At 56.4% G+C, this 24,044-nt stretch overlaps 1 protein-coding gene across 3 annotated transcripts in view; it reads right to left on the bottom strand.

The window, feature by feature from the left end:
• Positions 1–312: 312 nt before the first annotated feature.
• The window catches only part of ADORA1 (adenosine A1 receptor), a 31,409-nt gene continuing 7,677 nt past the window's right edge, over positions 313–24,044 (bottom strand). For all 3 annotated transcript variants that reach the window (XM_032318802.1, XM_032318801.1, XM_032318803.1), the window contains one exon: positions 313–2,223. In XM_032318802.1, the coding sequence (XP_032174693.1) occupies positions 1,584–2,223 (640 nt within the window). In that variant the 3' untranslated portion in view covers positions 313–1,583. The remainder of the gene's footprint in view (positions 2,224–24,044) is intronic.

Genomic DNA, 24,044 nt, shown 5'->3' with positions numbered 1-24,044 from the left:
ACCAGGAGGAAGGTGCCAGTGGGAGGGGACTCAGGATGTAAGGGGGGTTTCCAGGTTTCCAGACAAGAGATTTTTTAGCATCTGGCTTTCACATTCAGGGTTTGCTATGCCAAGAGCATAGCTATAGGAAGAGACACACTCTTCTCTAGAAACTTCTTTGCTCTGAATGCCTCCATATCTCCCCTCCCTGCACCCCCCCCCCCTTCGGTCTGGTCCGTGCTTCTCCCGCATGCCACCACTGCTCTCCTCCGCTGAGGTCTTCTGCTGCCCTCAGATGGTGGTGGGGGTGGGTATCCAGGGGCATGCTGTCAATCAAGTTTCACAGTCTTTATTAGTCAGGAGGCCCTCCCTGGGAGCCAGGGAACATCCCACCTCCAAGAACGGGCGGGGCCTGGAATCACGCGCAGAACCCGCCCCCTCCCCTCTGTACAAACCCCGCCCTCCAGCTTGGCAGAGGGTGGACACTTCCCTAGATGCTCTAAAGCCTACACCGTGCCACAGAGCCCCAAAGCCCCTGAAAACTGTGCTCAGTGCCAGGGACGCTGGGGACATTTAAATGCCAGCAAGCTCTTTCTGCCTCCCCCTCAGCGGTGTGGTCTCCCCTGGCCTGTTCCAGTCTGGCACAAGTCACTTCAGCACTTTCCCTTGTCCACCCCCTCCGCAGGCAGGCTTAATGCTCCTTCGTGTTGTCATGTCTGGGGCTCTCCTCTCCATCTGGCCCAGAAATAGCAGAGATGGGTGTCACTTAAGAGAGTCCAGGCCATCATCAGGGCCCAGTGGACAGGTAGTTACCGCCCAGGCCCCTTCTTGGGACGTCCGGGGCCCGAGCCAGGGCTCAGTGCTGCCACCTGGTGGCTGTATGAGGCCTGCACTTCTACTCCACATGAGCTCTAAGGGGCTTGGAGCCCCACCCCAGTTCAGGGTCCCAGGGCTAGTGGAGAACAAAGCAAAAGTTGGGAATGATTTCTGGACCTGCTCTTTCTGCCTCTCCCAAGTATAAACCTGGGCTCTCCAGGGCAGGGAGAGCAGGCACCCAGGCACCCAGCATGGCTAGGAGCTCAGGGTCCTGGGAGGCGGACACTGAGTCTCCTTGATTCCTGCCTCTCAGTGGCTCTGCCAACTTCTCCCATAGCAAGAAGAGAAGGCAAGACCACGATGTCCAGTTCCTCTCCCTCCCTCCATCTTGGAGGGGATCCTCTCCTTTCCTCAGGCTTCCCAGGGTTGCCCCACTACCACCAGAGACAAGCAGGCTCCCCCAACTGCCATGGGAACCCCAGCTTGCCCTCCCAGCCCACATGGCCCCTTTGCAGCCTCAGGCTCCCCAGGTCCGTTCCAGCCCAAAGCTCTGGGCTCTCCGCATGATGGTTACACGGCTGGGGAGGCTCAAGCCACTTTCCTCCTCTCCTCAGGTTCCCTGGTTCCTTCCCCACGGACTGCCCTCCCAAACCTCCTCCAGGACCTGAGCTGCAGGGCACCCACACCCCACAGCCCTGCCAGGAAGGCTCAGGAGTGGGACCAGTGGGGAGGTGGGACTGGGCTGATGCCCCCAATGTGGCCAGCCAGGTGGGAACAGAAAGTGGAGTCTAGTCGTGGGGCCCCTCTTCTGGGGGGTCCTCGTCAATGGGGGGTGAGGGCTGGCAGCGGAAGTGGTCATTCCAAATCTTAAGGAAGGTGACCCGGAACTTCTGGATGCGGAAGGCGTAGACGATGGGGTTCATGGCTGAGTTGCCGTGAGTGAGGAAGATGGCGATGTAGATGAGGACGCTGGGCTTCCGGCAGGAAGGGCAGAAGAGGGTGATGCAGTTCAGAATGTGCAGAGGCAGCCAGCTGAGGGCGAAGAGGAAGAGGATGAGGGCCAGCGACTTGGCGATCTTCAGCTCCTTCCCATAGTACTTCTGCGGGTCCCCGGAGGAGGCCGACACCTTCTTGTTGAGCTGTTTGCGGATCAGGTAGAAGACCTCCAGGTAGATGAGGACCATGAGCAGCAGCGGGGGCAGCACCCAGACAAAGAAGTTGAAGTAGACCATGTACTCCATGCTGATGACCTTCTCGAACTCGCACTCGATCACGGGCTCGCCCTCGCTGCCGTTGGCCGCCCAGGCCCGCTGCACCTCCCCCAGCCTGTTCCAGCCGAACAGGGGTGTCAGGCCCACCACGAAGGAGAGAATCCAGCAGCCAGCGATGGCCACCGCTGCCCTCCGGGGAGTCACCACCGTCTTGTACCTGGGGGAGGGGAGGGCAGAGTGTGAGTCCCCCCCACTTAGGCTCCGCCAGTCCCCAGGGGTCTCTGAGAGGAGGGCCCCTTCCCAGCCAGGGCCCAGGGAGTGGGGAGCTGCAGGTCTTTGCCTAGAGGTCCAAGACTTCAGGATCTAGGATTTGGGCCAGAGCTTGCGACACCCTGGCCATCCCGCCTGCAGCAGATGGGAAACCTGGTTCATGTAAAAATCATGAAGAACAAAAAAATCAAGATAAAAATCATAACGTAAAATAATAAAGGACCTCCTGCAGAAGTATCAATAAGATCACCAGAGTAAAACTCAGTCACATGTGCCTGGCACATGGCTATTGGTCCCCTCATCCTTGCTGCGTGACAGTCCTTGCAAGGTAGGAAAGCCTTGACGGATGACTAAGTGGAGGTTGAAAGTATCACGTGATCTGCCCAAGGCCCCATGGAAGGTGGCAGCACTTTCCTGAGCCACGCTGACCCAAAACAGCCAGATCATTGGTGAAGCCCTCTTTCACTTAGGCCAAAAAGCCTTCCACAGCTCCCTCCTTCCGGCCCTGCCCCACCAGTGTCCCCTTCCCAGCTTACCTCCCCTTCCCCTTTCCAATCACAGCACAGTGCTCATTTCCTGAGGGCTTATGCTGCTGCACCAGCTCTGCATCCCCAAGCTAATGGGAGAATTATTCTCAGAAAGATACCTAATGCTCACGGAGCTTTTGTGGCCACCCAGGCACTCGCACGCAGGCACACGTGGGTCCATTTGCTCAGCAGAGCACCAAAAACGGGTGCCTTCTGTGCCGGCACTGCTGACTGTGCCTGGAGTAAGAACAGATCCCAGCCTCTATGCACTCCCATTTTGGGTGCAGAGGCGGACGACACAATGTCCTGGGAGCTCTGCACTTCCCTTTAAGCCAGTGCAGCCGGCGGCCAGCATGGTCTTCTGCCCAGACGCTGCCCTGGAGCAAATGCCAGGGGCTGGGGCCTGCCCGGCTCTGTGCCGAGGAGTCGGCTCAGCGCGGTCGCTTGCCCAGTTGTTATTTTCCAGTGCGGCTCCTGGAGGGAGCACCCCCTGAGCCTGTAAGCCACTACTGAGACCCATGGGGGTGAAGGCAAAGCCTCCCCCCCGACTCTGGTTTCTTCTGTCCTGGGCTGCAGGATCAGAGGCTTTCTTTCTCACAGCGATGATGTTATGGCCCCTTTCACCCTGGACATCTGTCCACCCTCCAAAGCCCCCACTGCTCCAGAAGGCTTTACAGGGATGGGGAGGGGCATGCCTTGGCAGGGGTGGTAGGAGAAACCAGATCGCCATCAAGGAAGCAAGAACTAGAAGGGATCACGGAACCTCTTTACCAATCTCATCATTCCAGTGGGGAAAGGAGGAACCTAGAGAAGCCCAAGACCTCACTGGGGCCCTTCCTCTGCCTTGTGATCATGGGGTCCTTGTGCCCCCAAAAGCACCAAGGTACTTAAAAAGCACCCAGTTCACGTGTGTGTCTTTCCGTTTTCTTACACGTAATCCTTGCTATCTTGGAACGGAATCCCATTCCCGCCTCTCGGATCCCCGGCAGGAAGGCTGGCCTGGTGTGCACACTGGAAATCAACCTGTAATCTACTTGATCAACTCCCAACGAGACAGCGGACCCCGCTTCAGAGACTAAGGACCAGATGAGAAAACATAAGCGACAAAGTCTGTGAACAGCTCACGGATATTCCTGTGCCAGAGCCCCTACCCCTCCAAACCCCCAGTAACACTCACACTTGGAAAACCTCCAGCATCTCTAGATGCTCGGCCAACATGGCCTAACAGCTCTGCAAATATCTGGCTCAGGGCTTGGTAGTGATGGTCTCAAAGTGCCCTCCACACATCCTAGAGTGAAAGCAGCTCTGGGTGAATCTATGGGCCAAGACCGTAGGAGCGGCGATCAGTCTGCCCAGAGACAGGGCTGAGGGACCCTGCCACGGCAGTCATGGGGGGCGGGGGCAGGTCTCCAGGTGAGCCTCAGCAGCTAATCAGGCTGCAGCTGCAGGAGGAAGGGTGGAGACCAGGCCCCTGCCCTGCCCCCCATCCTGGCCCATCGCATGTATGATTTACATCACGTTTATTGTTCACAAAGCCCTTTACGTTCGTGCCTCAGGTCATCCCCGTAACCACCCCGTGATGCAGCACCTAACGGGATTACCACTTCACAGATTAGGAACCCCAGGCCCAGAAATGGCCCCAAATGACCCAGGTCTCCTGACTCCAAGACCAGCTCCTCCCGAGCACCAGGCTCATCGTGAGTCACTTAGATCTGGGATGGATGGCAGATTGGGAATGTCCCTTTCCTAAGAGCTTTAAAATGGGAACATCCAGACCCTGTTCAAAGAGGGTGTGCCCAGAGATGGGGGTAGGGGGTGGACAAGGTGACCTCGTGCTGCCGTGCAGCCTGAGGACTGGGGGTGGGGGGAGGCTGCCCAGGACCCACATCTGAGCGGCCAATGACCCACTGAGAGAAGACGTGGTCTTGACACTGACCCAGGTGCGAGGGAGGGAGGAGGCAGCGTCTCACTGGGGAGGCCCCCACTGCCCTCTTCCTGTCGCCCTTCCTGACAGCCTAGAGCCCCAAGGTTAAAGCTTTCCTGGGGCTCCTCCAGGGCCAGGTCCCAGCAGACCTGCAGCTTAGGGTATCAGTTCTCATCTGTTTTTCTTGCTATTTTCTCCATGGTGGGAAAGGGCTGGACCCAGGACCTCGGCTGAGGTGGGGCAGGCTCCCACAGGAAGGGCTGCGCCCCAGGGCCAGGGAGAAACTCACCTCTCCCCACATGTGGGAAAGAGAAGCAGAGGCTGCAAGTCCAGCGGGTGGTGGGGGGGGAGCAGAAGGGGGGGCATGTTGAATGCGTCTCCAATGCTTGGGCTCTCCCTCCCAAGCTGGGGTCTGAGGCCTCACCACCCCCAGGACTGTGCTGGGAACGAGCCAGAGAGATGGCTGTCCTCAGGAGGGCGCAATCTCTGGCAGACAAAGGTGGGGAAGCAACAGAATGGGGACGCTGAAACTCCAGGGGGCCTTGTCCACGGGCAAGCAGGGCGGGCCACTCCTCACAGAACCAGCCCCATCATCTCCGGTGTCTCCCTCACAGTGCTTGGAACCCACCACGGGTGAGACGTTCCTTCGGGTTGAGAAGTGCCCCCCCCACCCCGTGTGTTATTTCTGAAAGCCAAGACAGTACTCCCTCCAGAGCGTGAGCTTATCGCCCTCCCGGTCCTGATGTGGTGATAACATGCAGACGGAGTACCTGGACGGCGGGAGGGCGGGAGAGGGAGAGCTTCAGGAAAGAGGTGGAAGGCGGTTCCCGGCCCGGCTGAGGGGGGAAGTTTCTCCCGTCACAGATGCTGCCCGAGTTGGGTGTGGTTCAGGGGTGGGAACGGTGGGGGCCTACCAAGCCCACACTCAACAGGGCAGGGGAGGGGGCAGCTTTGCCTCACCCCTGCTCTCTGGCAGGGCTGCCACACAGAACAGGGAGTTTCTGAAGACTAACATGGCAGGAAGGGCCTTGAAAAATAACAGCTAACTGGGGTGCCTGGGGGGCTCAGTCAGTTGAGTGTCTGACTCTTGGTTTTGACTCAGGTCATGATCTCAGGGTTGTGAGATCGAGACCCGGGGCAGGCTCTGTGCTCAGCAGGGAATCTGCTTGAGATTCTGTCTCTCCCTCTCCCCCTCCCCCGCACTCATGTGTCTGCTCCCTCTCTCAAATAAACAAATCTTTAAACAGAAAGAAAAATAACAGCTAACTGATCAGTAATAATGACAACAATAATGCTAACCAGAGCTAATATTTACTAATACTTTCCATGGGCCTGGCACTGACTAAAGGTAGTAAAGGTAGCCCCGTGAGTTAGGTATTATTATAATTATTATTTTCATTTTCTAATTATAGTAACTGAGACTCAGATTATGAGACCTGCCCAAGGTCCCTTAGCCACAAAGAGTTAGAGACAGAATTGCTAAGGTTCAGATCTGTCCAAGTCCAAAGCCCAGGCTGGACCGGGCTCAGGAAGTCCAATGGGATGGGGCGGAGGGGTTTGGAGGGTGTGGCCTCAGAGCAGCGGGGAGCCACGGCGAGCTCCCTGGACTGACCAGTTCTGAAGATGCCATCAGACCTGCCTGGAAGCCTCCCTCCTCCCTCAGGTCTGACCTCTTCACAGACCCTGGACTGCTCTGCTGATGAGCTGCGTGTTTAGTGGTGGGGGCGGGGGGGGGGGGGGGTTGTTGGGGAAACGAAGCAAATACGGCATCTCCCTTTGACTCATTAAACGGATATTCCTTGAACACCTTTAGGTTCCAGGTACCAAGTGGTAAAGGTAGGGTTCAAAAATGCTGAAGAGAACAGGCTCTCATGAAAGTAACTTTCCAGGGGCAGGAGAATAAGAACTAGAGGTATCCACAAATAAAGGATCATTTCAGAGAGTGAAATCAATAGGACCCCCAGAGAGTGTGAGTAGCGGGCAGCGGAGGGGCCTCTCCGGGCAGGATATGCTGAGCTGATCGCTAAATGATCACCAAGAACCACCCAGGCAAAGATCGTGGTGGGGTGGGGTGGGGGGTGGTGGTCAGAACCTTCCACACAGAAGATCCAGCAGGTGAAGGCGCTGAGGCTGGATGGCAAGGAGGAGAGAGCCGCTGGGGAGGCCGGTGAGGACAAGGGTCGGGTGGGTCAGTCCCAGCTGTGGTCAGGGACAGCCACCTAGGGCGGGGAGGGCCACAGTCAAGGTTCAGGGCTACATTCTAAGTGCAGGGAAGCCCCTGCAAGCCATGGGGTAATATCCTCCAATTTCTGTTTATAAAAGCTGAGTCAGACCGCCCTGTGGAGAACGTGTTGCAGCCGGGAAAGAAGACAACCAATCACACGTAGGCTACTTTAGCCATCCAGGCGAGACAGGAGGTGGTGCGCTCTAGTTGGCATGGCAGCTGGGGCGCAGTGGACGGCTTTGAGATGCACTTGGGAACAGACCCAACAGGATCTGCTGCCCAGTCTGGCTGTCCGGCTGATGTTAGGAATCAAGATGGTGCTCAGGTTTTGCTCCTGGCCACCAAGTAGAGAGAGATTCCATTTCCTGAGTCTCCCGGACCCCTGTCTCCACAAGGGGCTCCTCCCCTTAGTCTGAGCCCCAACCCCCTCAACCACGAGGTCCACACCGCACTGCAGGACCCACGTTTGTGTCCCCCTGGGGGCCTTCGCCCTTCCTGCTCCTCTCCCCTCATTCAGATCCCAGCTCAGATGTCGCCTGCTCAGAGAAGCTTCCCCGACCGGCCTGCGAAGACCGCCCCACCACTCTGTACCTCTCGCCCTGTTTAACTGTCTTGAGAGAGCCGATCACTTTCTGTCTCTCTCTCTCATTCTCCATATATAGGTTTGCACTGACCATCTGTTGCTCTCCAGCGGTCTACCAGGTCCCATTAGGACAGGGTCTCTATTTTGCTGGTTCACCCCTGCAACTCCAGTGCCGAGAACAGTGCAACTCTCTTTCTGCCGAAAAAAACAAACGCGTACGTGCCGCAAGGGGCAGGGGAGTCCTTACACCCACTTGTACAACCGCTTATGATCTATTCAATGAGAAATAAAATTCCGTGATAAGTAAACATGATTTATTCAATCATTTGCGATTGATTGAGGACCTAGCCCGTGAGCACCTCTCGGGAACCAGAAGTGAAGAGGAACGCGTCGCAGCTCAGTTAGAGAAGGCCAGAGGAGGAAGGCTCAGCCGTCACCCTGGAAGCCATCACAGTGCCCTGGGTGAGAAGAAAAGTTCCCTGGGTCTCTCCCCCACGCCCTGGGAGCTGTGGGGAGGCCACTGTTGACCTGGGAAACCACTGGAGCCCTACACAGGTCCTGCGACATAGGCCGCTCTGACGAGGGCCTCTGATGAGAAGCATGAGCCGACGCCACACAGCACGCCCACGGTAGCCCAGGCCCAGCACTGCCTGGCACACTGTGGGACCAACAGAGGTGCCCCTGGCCAGAACCAGCTTCCCCAGAGTCTTTCAGCCTATGGTCCGGAGAAGCCGTGTCTCCAACTCAAGCTAAGTCCTCATGGGACCCATGAGCATGCCCAGGCCCCGGGGGTTCCTGTGCCCCTACATAGGGCCCTTTCACAGTTAGGATCACGTCCAGTCAGCGGCCCTGGCTGAGTGCCGAGGGCTGGCCTCTCCCTGGCCACAGCCTCAAAGAGGAGCTCTTTCCTGGACACCGCTGGTGACTGACTTTCTGGCTGACCCTGAGAATATGAACAAAAAGCCTCCTACGAACAGGAAAAGCTCTGAATGTCATCAGGTGATAAGCAGACCCTGAGACTTAGGCAAGAAAGAAACAGTTGACAGAGAAAAGAGAAGGGCAAGACAGAGAGGCCCTACAGAACTCTGTCTGGTGAACAGAGAACGGCCACACAGAGAAAGGTGCTCAGAGCAGCTGCTCTGCCACTGCTTGAACAAGGCTGGAGCATACTGGTCCTGAAGCCGGCTCTCCTCGGCCTACTCTCCTCGCCCTGTCCTGCTCTGGATCAGCCGCGCTGAGCCTCACAGGCTGCCTCTCCAGAGCTGCTGTATCAGCAGGGCCACAGGAGGCACTGGAGCATGGAAGGAGGAGAGGAGAACCAGGATATTTCCACCCCTCTCTCTGCGCCTCGGGCAGCTGTTACATCTCCTCCCTGGCCTTACCTCCCAGCCAGCAGGCCCAACTCGGTTCCAGCTCTTCCCTTTGTCCTGCAGCCCAGGGCTAACTTCCCCTTGTTGCTAATCTCTGATTTCCCTCACTATCCCCATGGGCTTCTGGGACACTTCGTCAACCGCATAACCAATTCCTCCAGTGTAAACACCTTAGGGACCCCTGAGCTCCAGGTTGGACCCTAGCGGCTCAGGAGTGAAGCCAGAGCGGGAAGAGCCAAGTGTAGTCATCACGAAGGACTCCCTGCCAGGGACAGCAGAGAATAGACCAGACTCTTAACAAATCCACGGGGACTCAGAAGGGAGAGAGAGAGAGAAGCCACATGGTCAGTTTGGAAAAGGGTAGACACGGCTCTGTTGGATGACACAGGTGACAAAGTGTCCTGTCGACTGCCAAGGCCAGGGCTGTTCCCCAGGCATGTGGCCAGAGCCCAGGCCGAGGGCTGGAGTCGGGAGAAGGGAGTGGGATGCGGGGGAGCATGTTTCTGTACCCCAGCAGTTTGGAGGGTCAGGAACTGAATTCTCCGTCTCTCCTTCCCTTGCCCTCTGCCCTCCGTGTCTGAGAAGAAGCAATGCTACAGAGCTCTGGCCCCCTCCCTCCTGCCTCCCTTTTCATTAAGGATCTGGGCCACTTGCAACGGGAAACCTGGATTTCCAGACCAGAGAAGTAAGGCTTTCAGACTATTAAACTACTTCCTGCAGAGAAATTCTTCCTCCCCAAGGAGAACAGGAAACGAGATACAATCAGCGGTGCTGGGCGCACTCCAGGGGCCAAAGATTTACTAGTAATGTTGCCCAGGGGAGTCTGGATCAGGGGCCGGAAGGGGAGGTTGGGGGGGTGGCAGGAGGTCCTGATCGTCCTGCTTATTGGAATCTTGCCCCCCTCAGACCCTGCAGCATTGGCTACCACCCCTGTCAGTGTCTCCCATCCCCAGGAGGGCAATCAGTCCGACACCTCCAGGGCCGGCCTAAGGTCTGCCAAGAGGAGAAGACACTCGGGGCTTCTGGAAAGACCTGGGTAAATTGGTTAGGTGATTAGTGTAAGTGGGCCTTGGAAATTGCTCCTGGTCTCTTGCTGGGGACAGATGAACTCCACAGCCTAGTGGGAAGACCGTAGAGGGCACGTATGTGATTCTGGGACCAAACCCCTCCCCTCCCTGCTGGGAGGGAGAGCCTCTTCCTTGGATCTGGCAGTGAGCAGAAGAAACGGAGCTCCTGCCCTCAAGGAAGGTTCTGTCCGACAGGGGGACACAGCGCCTGTCCAAAGGGAGCAGCCAGTCTGAGCAGAGAGCGGCTGAAACAAGGCCAAAGTTGCCGGTGGGACCCCCAGACTCACAGGCCACACGGAACCCAGCATGGCCGTCCCCTCTCCCCCACAGGTGCTCTGCTCTCTGGGCTCATTCTTTCATCCTTACAAGGAGGCCTTTGGATGTGCTCAGAGCTCCGAAGGAGGCTCCCGGGTGGAGGCGGTGTGTAGGGAGCCAGTCCTCAGATTTGGGGGAGCGACATCTTCCAACTACATCTGCTGCCATCCCCAGTTCTTTCCACTGTCCCCAGTGAATCAGGATGTCCCTTCCTCCTCCACCCCGCCCCCCCCCACACTGGGAAGCAGCTCTCTGACAAGGCCAGGTGGAGCCCCACATCCCAGTGACAGGGGGGTCCTTGATGAGGGTGCCGACCTGATCAGGAAACGGGCCCAGACTTTAGCATTCCAAGCCATTTCCTGCCCTGAGACTTGATTTTCTCCAACTCTCAGGTAAGGCCAAGGTGGCAGAGACCAAGGCCCAATGGCCCCACCTGCCGCGGGTGACTCATCCGGGGGGTGGGACGGAAAAACCCGTCCTGTCTGTGTGCGGGTTTAATGACCTGTGAGTGGCTGGTGCAGTGAGGCCTCACGGTGACGACCACGGTAGGAAAAGGGCCAAATTCCTTTTCCAGTGAGGCAGAAAGGCCTGCTTCTGGGGAGAGGGAGCTGACTGGGTCATTCCCACAGTGCCCTGTGGCCTCTGCAGACAGTGGTCACTTCCAAGAGGAGGCCGAGGATCCGCCAGTCCCCCTGGCCCATCAGCAGGGCTGGTGTGGGAGGTCCTGGGAATATGAGCACTCGCTGGGCCCACGAGCACAGAGGGGCCCCTGCTGCCCATTGAGGGGTGCCTGCGGGCATGGGAGCAACACCAGGTCCCCCCAAAACAGGAGAGTTCCCCCCCTGGAGCACCTCCTCCAGGGTGGAGTGGGTCAGGAGACCCAAGTTCTGGTCCAGGCCCCACTGGGAGTGAGCAGGTCTGGAGGAGACCCCTCCCTTTTGGGGTGTCCGCATCGAGATGATGTGAGACTAAATCAGATGTCTCCCAAGCTCTGCTGGTCGTGTCCCCCTCTTCTGGAATGATCATCCTATAGGGAGAGCTGAGCTTGGCGCGAACAGAAAGGAGGGGAGAGCCCTGTGGCGCAAACTCCTTTCCCAGTTTGGGGAGGAGGGGCCCCGGGGGCTGTGGCTATGAGGCACCCACAAGTCCCCAGAAGAGAGTCCCTCCCCTGAGGCATGCTGGGGAGTCAGATCGGACTTCTCGCTGCAGGTCCACCAGGTGACTGCTCATGGCCTTGAGCGAGTCACCACCACTGCAGCCTCAGTTCTGTCCCCAGCACAAGGCTGGAGAAGATGTGCTTGGCAGGCTCACTGTGACCACGGGGCTGGTGTGCCAGCTTGCTAGGGCCCTGGGTACATAATAGCAACTGGTGCCCAACCTTATCGGCTCTCCGCCCCGACGACATCCCTGATTCCACTGGAAAATGCAGTCAGCTCCAAAAGAGATACAAAACAATTTGCAGGGGTGCGGATTGGGGGAAAAAAAAAAAAAGTGACTTGTTTCCTTTTGAAGGACTGGTCACAGGGCTTTAGTTTCTAATTTCCAGCCAGCTCTCCCACCTAACCCAGCCTTGGTCCAGATTGAGTCTGTGTTCCTGAGCTGTCTGGGGTGGGGGTGTGGGAGCTCACTCAGCCCAGCCCTGAACCCCACGCAGGGCCCCGGAGAAGGCATGCTCCCTGGCGGAGCCCAGCAAAGCTTTCTCGGGGGCAGTGGCCGGTGTGAGGCTGGAGACAAGGGCAGGCTGACTCGGGGGGAGCCCCTGCCCTTTCTCCTTCCTCCCTTCTGAGTATCTCCTGGCCTGTCAGATACCACGGGATACTTAGCTTCAGCCTGAAAGCCTATGTGGGTCAGGGACCATAATGTCACACCGCAGCAGGGAGACCCCACACAGACTGCAGTGGCCCAGCTGGGACCCAGGAGGCAGGCCTTCTGCGCAGGCGCCCAGCCTGGAGGGACAGGCAGTGCCCCTTCCAGACCTTCCCTGGCCTAGGAGACAGGGATTCTCGCCCTGGGAGGGGGAGGAGGGCAACCGCTCTCAGGGAGCATGGGTTCTTTCTCTGTGCTTGTTACCTGGGCCTTTGGGCCTTCCTAAAATCATACCCTCTCTTCTAGAAAAGATGTGACAGATGGTAGGATGTATGAGGACAGAGGGAATTCTCCACCTTGGAAATCTTCCCGAAGAGTCCACTCCCACCATCAGGCCTCCACTCCAGAGCATCTCCTCATCTGTCAGGAAGTCCTTCCTGGGTCTAACTTCAGTCCCTCCTGCTGCCTCACAACCCAAGGTGGTACTTAGCTCTTCAGGCCTGGAAGAAGTTGCATGTTCTCCCAGGTCCTGGCCCTTCTTCCCCCCGACGCCCAGGTCAGTGGAGTTTGGAGCCCAAACCCACTAACAATAACAGCAGTCAGAACGCCAGCACTTCCCAGCGGTGGCTCCCAGGTGTCTCCTGCTGTTTTGTTTGCCTCGTGTCTCACGGCACGCATGCACATTCGCCCAGCCCTACAAGGCCAAGTCAGGGCCAGGCCCAGCCCAGGCTCCAGTCCTTCCAGACAGCAGCGTACAGCAGCCCTGGTCCTGCACTCCCCTGAGCACCCTCCTCCGTGCATCCGCTCTGGCTGCCCCCTCTATTCTGCCCCAGCCACAGAAATGAGCAGGGGGTTGGCAGTGGGGGCCTGATGCAGTGGAAGTCTCGCCCAGTGGCAGGGGTGTGTGTGTGTGTGTGTGTGTTGCAGGGGAGGGCCTAGCTTCCCATCCCCAGGACGGCAGGTAGCAGGAGGAAGGATGTTGGATCTGCTGGGTCACGGCTGGAGGCTGATGTTCTCCTCCTCCCCACGTGGGACGACAAAGTGAACTCTTTGCTTTCGTCTCAACCACGAAACTGCCAGTTCCCTGAAAGCAGGACACAGGTGCGGTTCAGTGCTGTAGTCCCAGGAGCGGCCCCAGTGCCCGGCACACAGTAGGTGCCCCGTAATAATTGCAGAAGGAAAATGGATCCACATACGATGCTCAGTTAAAAGCAGAGGAGGCAGAAAAAGAAGGGCAGGAGGAAGGAATAAGGAACAAATCCAATGAGTAGAGAACAGTTACAGGCATGGTAGGTACTGATCTGATGCTATCAATTATCACTTTAAATGTAGATAAAGTCAGAGGGAGGGTCAGAGGTCCGCTGAGTCTCCCCGCTCCTCTTCACACCATCCCTCCAGGCAGGTACAAGAGCTTGCTCCCAGCGCACACAGATCGGGCACCTTCCATAGGACCTACAGGACCCTCAGGTCCTTCTTCCATCCCTGACCCCTGGTGCATTTAAGCCATGTAATAAGGTAGTTCTAGCAAGAGTCTAACCACACTTCCTCCTGCTACAAGACCAGCCCTTCTCCTCACTGCCAGCCCTGGGCGGAGGTGGCGAACAGCGTGTTCTCTTGCTCTGCAGGGAGCTGGCCTGCACCCCTGTCGGCTGCACTGCACCGGGAGAACAGAGCAGGCTGAGTCGTTGGCAGCGTCCTCATGCAGGGGTCTGGCGAGGCAGCTGCTCTGAGGGCTGATCGATAAACTCATTCTCAGTACCTCCCACTTCTGCAAAACCCTCTAAATCACTCACATCTGCCACGACCCTGGATGGGGGAATCTCACATTATGATGCGTGTGGGGGAGGAGGAAGCTTATTAAATCAAAGCCTTTTTTTTTTTTTTCCCATCTACCATTCACGAAAAAAAACTTCAAAGTGCCGTGCTGGGAGCTGGAAAAAGAAAATGCAGAGAGCTGGCGGTAATGGGCCTTGGGGACTCAGCCAGCCAAGAAGCAGGCAGGACTGGCACCACAGCCAGGAGGGTGAGGGAGGCGGGGCTGGAGCTGCCCTGAAGTGGCTTCCCTGCTACCAACACTGACCATCTGGGCAGTCTGGAAGGTCCTCCTTCAGGGCCCCCAACACTGCAATCTTGCAGAGGCCTGACCACCCACACCTCTCCCGCCCCGGACCTCCACGCTGGTCCCCACGTCTCCAATGGAGTCACCCTGGTTGGCCAGGGAGCAAGAAGCTCCTGGCAACACAGAGCTAGCAGGCACTTGACAGGCAGTGGAGGGTCTGGCCTCCGGTCAGGTTCAAACCCGCCGCATTAGCAGATGGACCCACCCCGCAGCGCAGGGTCAGAATTTCCTTCCCGCATCTGTAGAATGGAGCTGAGATCTTTCTAGCCCAGCCCCCACTGTGCCCCTTGTCACCGTCTGACACCGAGGTTTGCGCACGGTCTCTCCTTCCTTTCCCTCAGTCATCCCAGGAGACGGAGTGATCGCCCAAGGTCAGATTGGCTGCCTCCAAAGGTGGTGTTTTGTGTTTCACACATTGACGTTCCAGAGGACGGTGAGGGAGGTGAGAACAGGGACTAACATCTCTCACTCCTCAGTGTCCCATATTGTCCGAGCTCCTCGGACTAGAATATGCGTGAGGGGCAGGACCCAGGGGCATGCAGCACAATATCTGGCGCAAAAGTAGCCTTCCTCGCCTTTGTTTGAAGGAGGAGGCTGACTCAGGAGGCCACAGAAAGGAAAGGCTTTGTCTTGGATCCTACAGGAAAGAGGAACCGAGACCCCTGCCAGGTCCCTTGCAAATCCACTTGGGTGACCTGTTTCTCTTAATGGATGGCTACCGCCACTGTGTAGGGAGAGAAAAGGCCAGGAGCCAGCACTGGAGGAGAAGCAGGGGAGAGAAGCTCCCCATCTTGGCAAGGTGGTAACGACACAGCCCAGCACGGCTTGCAAAGTGCTTCCCAGCCAGCGATCCAACTTGTTGCAAACATCAGCTTGCCAGGTAAACAAAGAGCAGATTGTTGCCAATTTGCAGATTGGAAAACTAAGGCCCAGCAAGATTTGGTGAGTGCCCAGCGCCACTTGGGGTCTGAGCTGAGCCTGAAGCCAGGCTCCTCTGACTCTGGCCCAGGGCTCTTTACAGGATGCCCTCTACCTATATGTGGCAGAGAAGGTCCTTCCGAGCCCCTCACTGCGCCCCGCCAAGGGCCCGCCGGGCTGCCTCTCTAGCCCACCTCCACCACTCTCACCTCCGTGGACTGTGTGCGATCGTTTCTGCTGCCATGGTGCTGGCAACACCTCCGGATTTAGCTTCCCTGCCCTTGTGATTGAAGCAGCCGTGCAAATGAGCACACGCAGGCCCGGGGGCTTGCGAGGAAACAGGCGGCGCCGAGAGGAAACCAGGCAGCAGGCCAGGCCTGTGCCCACTGGCAGTCCCTGCCCTAGAAGCCTCGGCCATCGTAGCTCAGCCTGTGCTGATTTCTCTCACCATCTGTGGAACCTTGCGTTCTGTGCCCATCTCAGCCTCGAAGACCCCTGAGGATGGTCAGGGCTGGTCTGGAAATCCCCAAAGCTGGTCAGGGTCCCCGGTCTGGAAATCCCCGAGGACAGTGGCAGTGGCAAGTGGGGTATCAGCCATGACATCCGCTTTTGCTATTTATGAGCTGGGCAACCATTTTCAAGTGACTTTACCTCCCCAGCACCTTATTCATGTGTAAAATGATGCTGATCTCAGCCTTGCAGAAAATTACTTATGCTGCCAAAGAAGGTTCTGGGTGATGCTCCGGACACTGAGGAGGTAGTCCACACCCCAACACCCCTTCCAGGGAACCCTCCAGGATCTAGCCGGAGTACAGGGGAGGAGCCTGGAGCAGGAAGGGAGGTGCCCAAGGCTCTGGATCCAGAATGGGATGGAACACAACCTTACCTGCCTGTAGGGCTTCGGGCACCTCCCAGCCCTGCCACCCAGCCACTTCCCCAAGACCCAGCTCACCAACGCCAGACCTCAGCATGCACACAGAGGACGCCCTTAAGCCCCACAGGCAGATAATGTCAGCTGCCCACCCCAACTACACTGTGGACGGAGAAACACACACACACACACACACACACACACACACACACAACCACACACACACACCATTATCCATCCATCTCCCTCCCTCCCACCAAACAGCAGGAAAGGGAAAAACGAGCCCCATGATCCTGCAGGGAGATGCTGGGCTTAATCGTCCCTTTTCTTGTCTAACAACAGCCAATCTTGTGCACTGGTTACTGTTCCATTTTCATTCGTAGCAAGTGAGGCTCAGAGTTTGGCTAAGGTCAGATTACGGAAGTAGCAGAGGCCAGACTGGGAGACCAGTATGGCCAGCCTGGCGGGGAAGCAGGGGGCCGTGAGCTCTCTACCAGTGGAGATGCAGGTCCCGTGGGGTGAGGGGAGGTTGTTTGTCCCAGTGCCAGACCAGGCCCCGAGATCTGGCCTCCTGGTTCCCAGCCACCAGCCTCCCTCTCTGCTGGCCAGATGGGGAAATCACGTCTCCCCCAGCCTCCTCTGGTTTGGGAGAAGGCTCCCTGGCCTGGATTCTCCTCACAGGTGTTTTGCTGGAACATTTTTTTTTCTTCAAGGCTTGCCTGTGGACTGAGCTCTGGCGCGGGCCACGTTCCAACAGGAAGAGTGGGGCGCAGAGAAGCCCTTCCTTGCCTACATGAGTCCAGCAGCGGGAGCAGACACCATCTCCTGTGCAGGTAACGCCCCCCACCCCGGGGAACTCTCGAGCATGAACAGTAACCCCCCACCCCCCGGGGGACTGCCCCGTCACTGAGGCGTGAAAGCCCCGCACCAGCCTGCAGACACAAGTCACTGTCAAGTCCTTCCCCGCCAACCTCAAGGCACACCTCCCCACCTCGGTGGCCCCAGGGAGTCTTGATGGGATGCAGCCTCCATTCTGCCACCCTCATGCTCCTGCCCGGGGAGCGGGCTGGAGCTGGGAGCTGTTGACAGCTCCAGCAGGTGGTAGACAGCACGGGCTGACACCCGAGAGGGAAGAGCTTTCTCTTTAAACATCAGCTCCCAAGGCAAACTTGGCTCCCCTGCCAGGCCTGTGGCAGCACCCACTTCCTGACCCTCCCCGCTTCCTCGTGGCAGCTCCATCTGGCCCTTGGGTCTCTGCTCCCCTCACGCACCTGCAGCCCCGCAGAACACATCGGCTCCTTCTGCTACCTCCATGCCAGGCCGCCAGGCCACCCCTCGAGCAGCACTTGGAACTACAGGCCAGAGAGCAAACTTGGGCTGGGGCTGAGGGTCACAGAAACTCCTCCCTCCCCCACATACTCCCCAGAACCAACGGATCCCCAAACAGTGAAGCCGTCCTCCTGTCCCATTCTAAGAACAAGAACACTGCCTCCCAGAGAACTCCTTGCAGTTGGGACTGGAATTAGGCCCATTTTATAGATGGGAAAACTGAGACCCAAAGAGGGCCATGATTTGCCCCAAATCACCCAGAATAAATGTTGGAGTCCGGGCTCAAATACAGATCTTTTCACTCATCCATTCGGATGTTAACTCAGCAATTCTGGTTCTACTTAGCCATTATGTGCCTGAACTCACATTGTCCAACCTTGCTGAACCTCAGCTTCTCAGAAACTGCGGACATTAGGACTATACTTTACTACTGACAGCAAACACTGTTAGCACCTCTTCATAAAATTGTGCATAGATTTCAACAAGAGAGCCCAGTCCCTCTCCCTCTGCACCTGCCTCTCGCGCACACTCTAAATAAAGGGAGTCCATATAAAGCATTTAGCACAAGGCCTAGCACATATTAGGTGCTCAAGAATCACTTGCTACTATTACCATTCATTTACTGATTCACTGCACCAGTCGTCGGATATCAAAAATGGGCAGAAAGCACACTGGGCATTACAGAACAGGGAGGAATAGGCTTGGCTCCCCCCTCCCAACCCATATGCACACACACACACATAAACTGCTCACTGGCAAGTGAGGGAGATTACCTCCACGCAATTTGACAAGAGCTGTGTTTGAAGCCCTTGAGGAACTGTAAGAACATGAAGGCAGATCAAAGAAGGCTTCCTGGAGGAGGTCTCATCTGAGCTGAGCATTAAAGAAGAAGTAGACAAGAGAAGAGAAGAAAATAGCTTTCTGGGGTGTGTGTGTGTGTGTGTGTGTGTGTTTAAGTCGTGGTCTTACATGTTAAGCCCTCTTTGTTTATCCTTCTTCTCCCCTCCGAGGATGCACAGGGTAAGAAGTGACTGGCCTCGAGACAGGGAAAGTGGGTTTGAGCCCAGGTACAAGGCGGTGTGGGTCTGAGCATCCTGGCTGGGGGAGGGACCTTGGCTTTGTGTGCTTGGGTGCAGGCCTAGTCGGCTCAGGCCTCTTGCTACGTGGCAGCTGGTAAACCATGTCTCACCACACAAAAGCTGAGCAGACTGTGGGTCTGGGCCCTTGAGGACGGGATCCGTGTTGTCAGAAAACACTTGTTGACTTGAACCCATAATGGGTGGGGGATGGGGCATGAGGACTGGGGTTTGGGGGAGCCACAAACACTATAGGAGACCAGCTGTGCTGGGACACTTGTCTGGGCCTCAGAGAGGGAGAGCCAGGTGGGGTTTGGGGAGAGACCCTCCAGGATATTATTTTTTTATTTACAAAAAGAAAAAGAAAAAGAAAAAGCTGTAACCCTCTACATACACGCACACACATACACTCACTCACAAGCACACACCCAGATGTGCACGTGTGAATGCACGCACACACCTCGCTAAGAGCCTCCCCAGCCCTGGCTGGCTCACTCCCAGACTGTAAGCGCCCCCCCCCCCGCCCCCCTGGGACCTGACACAGCCGCTCTGAATGGTGTCTGTGTCTCTTCCCAGCCCCCCTGGGCCACTGTCATCAAGGCAGCCCTGGGAGCCCAGGACGTGGGGGTTGGGAGCTGTGTTTACCCCTTGGTGGTGTCTGCTGGGCACTGAGAGTCCCCAAACACTCTGAATGCTCCCCGCCCCCGCAGAGCAGTTATGGAGCCGCCACCCCCCAGGGGAGCCCTTGCTTCAGCTCCATCTGATGGATGGATGCCAGGCCCCTCGGGAGGACAAGGAAGGCTCGGGAGAGGCTGCTCACACCCTCCCTCATAGAAACAGAAGCACGGAGACCAGAGGGAGCCAGGCTGGGTCCAGACACCAGGATTCTCCCTGCAACATGCCAGGGAAGCTCGGGTGAGACCTTTCACCCCTCCGCACCCCGGCCCCCCCCAAACCTCTGATCTCTCGGGAATGTTTTCATGAAATAACACTTCATGCTCCACTACCTGCCTCTGCCCTCTGTGGATGAACATGAAAGATCCGAATGACTTCTTCCGAGCCGGCCACTCCATCTGGCCCACAGAGGCCTCCTCCCTCCGTGCCAGCGAGCATTCCCTCATTCTTTCCCGGGACAGACACTGACTCAGCCGCCTACCAGGAGACAGGGGTGCATGTGTTAGGTACTGGGATACAATGAGCAAGACCGAAGGAGAGAACCACGCCCTGCCCTCACTGGCAGCGGCACCCATTTGACACGGACCTGAGCCCGGTGGGACCCCAGCAGTCGCATAACACGGAGCTGTAGATGGAAATCGAGTCAGGATTATTGGACAATAGGAAACGCCCCCCCGGCTCCCTGAGTGCCTGCTATGCGCCAGTCTTAACCCAGCTCATCTCTAGGCCTCCTGATGACCACTGGGAGGAAGTATTAAGAAGCCTCTTTGGCAGAAGAGCAAATGGAAGCTCAGAAAGGTTAAGTAAGCGCTCCACAGTGGCAGAGCCCTCCGTGCCGGCACCATCGGCCTGGGGACACTGCTGTCACCCTTCATTCCACTGATGTATCTGCGTGAAGCAGGGCGAGAGACGCCTGCCTGAGAAGGGGATCATTAAGATATCTGGGGTAGATTTTTGCAAACAGACCCCCTCTTGTGCCCGCCAGAGAATCATTGCCTGGTGAGTTCCCATTCCAGCTGGGTGGGTGTGCCTCGGAGCTCCTGGTTCTGCGGGGACAGGCAAAAAAAGAACTGAGAAGAAGCTCTTGTCTTGCTGTAGTCTGGGCCCCTCCTCAGCGCAGAGAGGGGAGTATTGGAGCCTGGAGGCGTCTGAGGTCAGGCTGCCTGCCGTGAGGTCTGGTCTTGGGTGCCTGTGCCCACTGTGCCAACTGCCCCGCAAAGCAGTCTCTGCTGCACAAGGCTTCTTCGTGGAAGGACAGACGGGGCTTCTCTGAGCAGCCCAGGTGCCCCCTGCTCTGCCCATCAGGGCGGGGCCAGAGCTGACACTGGTTCACTGTTTCCTGACCAACTGTCCCTTCTGCTGCCTTGGTGGAAACTGCACTGCTCAGCACTCCACCGTGGCTCTGCAGGGGGACCCTGTTCTAGGGTGGAGGAGGGACGGCCACCACACAGGGGATCAGCACAATCCACAGTGCCAGGCCGGGTGGGTTGCAGCAAGGCGGGTGGGAAACGAGGTTCTGGAGGGACACAGAGAGTCCGGGGACAGTGCCACCGAGGGACACCAAGGATGGGCAGAGACTTGGGGGCCTCAGCTATCCCCAAAGCCATTGCGTCTCGTTCTGAATGGAGCCTGGCAGGAAAGAAGAATCCCCAATTCTGCTGTCTCCTTCTGGAAGATTTAGGAAGCCCAAAGCCACACGTCCTTGTTACGGTCATTCCAGCCTAAGAAAGCCAACAGCCTCCTAAGAAGCAAGGTGGGAAGATAGTAGATGCAGCAGCTGGAGCCACCCAGGAAGCTGGCTGGATATTTGAGCGGCCCCTTCCTCAAGGCTGTCGGGGGTGGGGGGAAAGGGCCCAGGTCCTGGACTCCGTGAAGGAGCGGAAGCTGAGAAACGAGCACAGGAAGAAGATGACCAGAGGACCTGAGTACCTACTAGGGTCTGAATCTCCTTCCAGTTTCTTCCTTCCACACCCTCTCTCCAGAATCGGCATCACCATCTACCCAATGGCTTCAATCATAAACGTGGCAGCCACAATTGACTCCTTCTCCTGCCTTGCACACCCTGTCCATTACCATTTGGTTCTAACTCTCACACACCCTAACTCTTTCCAGTTCCTTCCATCTCCACTGCCTCCTGGGCTCCCTGCCTGCCCCTAACCCCGCCTATAACCATGAGCTCTTCCAGTCTTCTCTTGCCCCCTCCAACCCATCCCCCACACAGCAGGCAGAGTGACCTTTTCATGTTAATGTGCTGAATACACTGATTTAGCTTTTTCAATGTTATACCACCCTTGCAAGAATGCAATAAACCCTGTTTGGTTGTGATGTATTATCCTTTTTATCTATCACTGGATTTGATTTGCTAATATTTTGTTGGCGAATTGTGACCTTTAAAAATGTAATTGAGATTATGTCATTCCCTGCTGAAAGCACTCAGTGGCTTCATTGCGCACTTAGAATAAAATCCAAACTCTTGACCATGAACCACAGGGCCTACACGGCTCTACCTAAGTCCTCAGGCACCTGTGGGTTTCCTTGGACACTGACTCAGGGTTTGGGGACACCAGAGTCAGCCGCAGAGAAGAGCACGATGGTCACGTTCCTTGAATTCTCCTCAAGTTATGATTGTAGCCACCTCTCGCTTATCGCTTATCGGTGTGCTGGCTCACTCCCTCCACCAGTTCCTAAGCCCCGGGGACTGGGGCCCACTCCTTGACCATGACCGTGATGAGACACCTAATGCCTGGGCCAGAATCTGGCCCTTCTGTGCGATGCAGGAATGAACTCTCCACCTTCTCCCAAGCCTGCATCAGGCTGTGATAAGCACACAGCCATGCCGCTGGACTCTCCCCTCAGATTCATCCCTTCATGCCGCCCCCGATTATAGTCCACTTCCCGAGTCTCGTCCCTCCTCCCCCACTTCCAGAAAATTATTCCACACTTGCTACTCTCCCTCCCGCCTCCTCCCACCTCCTCCCGCCTCCTCCCTCCCAGCCGGCGACCTTGCTTCCCACTTCCGGGAGAAAGCTGAAACACGCAGAAGAGAGCTTCACCTCCGGGCATCTGCACCCACATACTGACTTCCTGCCTGATAGACGACCTCCGAGCGTCTCTAAGGCGGCCCCTCTGTGTGGGTCCCCGACCCTGCCGGCCAAACCAAAGCCATCAACCCCAAAATCCTCTCCTTGGCTCCAATGTTAGTTTTGCGGTCTCCGCTGGATGGTTAGTCATCAACACACAAATGTCCTAATGTCCCTCCAATCTTAGAAAACAGCACAAAACAAAGGACCCAGTTCCCACTTCTCCCAGTGGCTTCTGCCCCGTTGCTTTATTCCCTTCATAACAAAATTCTTCAAAAGAGTAACCTACGTTAACTGCCTTCCATTCCTTCCTCTTCTCTCTGGAGCCGTCTCGATCCAGGCTCTCTGCTCCCACCACTCCATGACATTGCTCTTGCCAAATCCACTGGTAATTCTCAGGCCTCATCTCCCTGGACCCATGGGCAGCCATCTGCAGCAGCCAATTCCTCGCTTCTCCTTGACATACTTTCCAAGCACTCACTCGGGGCTCTAGGTTTTCCTCTTACGTCTGCCTCTCAGTGCTCGGGCCTCGTCTCTTCCCGATGTGTACTTTGCTTCTGAAGATCTCATCAGGGTTCCTTGGAGACGCATACACCATCGACCTGCAATGGTTCTCACGTTTATATCCCCAGCCTGCATCTCTCATCCGAACTCCATCCTTGCATATGCATCCAACCTCCCGCTCAACATTCCAGAGCTATTCGACAGACACCCCAAACTCAATGTGTCTGAATCTGAACCCCATTGCTCACAAAACCCGTACCGCCCAGCAGCCCTTCCCACCTCAGATAATGCCATCCTGCCAGTGACTTAGGACTGAAAGTCTGGTCATGCTTGACTCTTCTTTCTCCCCCATCAAACATCTAGTCCATAAGCAAATTCCTTGGCTCTTCAAAATACATCCAGAATGTGAACAAATCATCGTACATTCATACAATGGAATTCTAGCAATGAGAAGAAAAACCACAAGCCATCCAACAAACAACAGAAAAAGCCCTACTGTTTTGTTCAATAACAGTGATGAATCTCAGATGTAATTTTAAGCTTCAGAAGCCAGACACAAACGAGAACATACTACTGGATTCCCTTTGTAGAAGTTCAAGATCAGGCAAAATGAGTCCATGGGAATGAAGGTCCGAATAGCGGTGACCTTTCCGAGGATATGGGAGGGACCCAAGGGAACCTTCCGGAGTGCTGAAAAGGTTGCAAATACTGATGGGGCGCTGGCTACATAGATACACCTACATGCAAGAGTGTATCAAGCTATACGCTTAAGACTTAAGCATTTCACTATATAAACATTTTACCTCAATAAAAAGTAAAATTTGAAAATGCACAGCCAGAACGAACCACTTTTCACCACCTGCTGGGCGCCATTCTGATTCAGGCCACTTCCCTCTCCCTTGAGCCATTACTGCAGTAATGAGACCCCTGCTTTCCCGTACAGTGCCTTCTCAACACAGCAGTAGGAGAAGCCTTTAAAACCTAAGTCAAATCATGTGGCTTCTTTGCTTTAAACCCTGCAATGGCTCCCATCTCCCTCGGAATAAAAGCCAGTGTCCTTCCAGCAGCCTCCAAGCCAGGAGATCATTATCTCTCCAGTCCTGTCTTGGACCATTCTCCAGCGGTCTCACTCCACCCCAGCTGCGCAGACCTCCTTGCCAGTCCCCAAACCCTTCAGGTACATTCCTTCCCTAGGACCTTTGCTCTAAGTATTTCCTCTGTGTGAATGTTCTGATGGCTGCCCGACGTAGCCCCTCTCCTCTAAGGTTCTGCTCAGATGGCATCTTCTCAAGGGAGTCTCTCCCGACACCCCCAGTCCCACCACAGGCAGGTTGGGAGTTTGTCCTCGGCCACCTTGCCCTGCAGGAATCCACAATGTTG

Source organism: Mustela erminea, chromosome 17 (genome assembly GCF_009829155.1).
Source record: "Mustela erminea isolate mMusErm1 chromosome 17, mMusErm1.Pri, whole genome shotgun sequence".
NCBI classification, from domain to species: domain Eukaryota; kingdom Metazoa; phylum Chordata; class Mammalia; order Carnivora; family Mustelidae; genus Mustela; species Mustela erminea.
The sequence above is the reverse complement of the archived record's forward strand: the minus strand, read 5'-3'. Positions and strand labels throughout refer to the sequence as shown.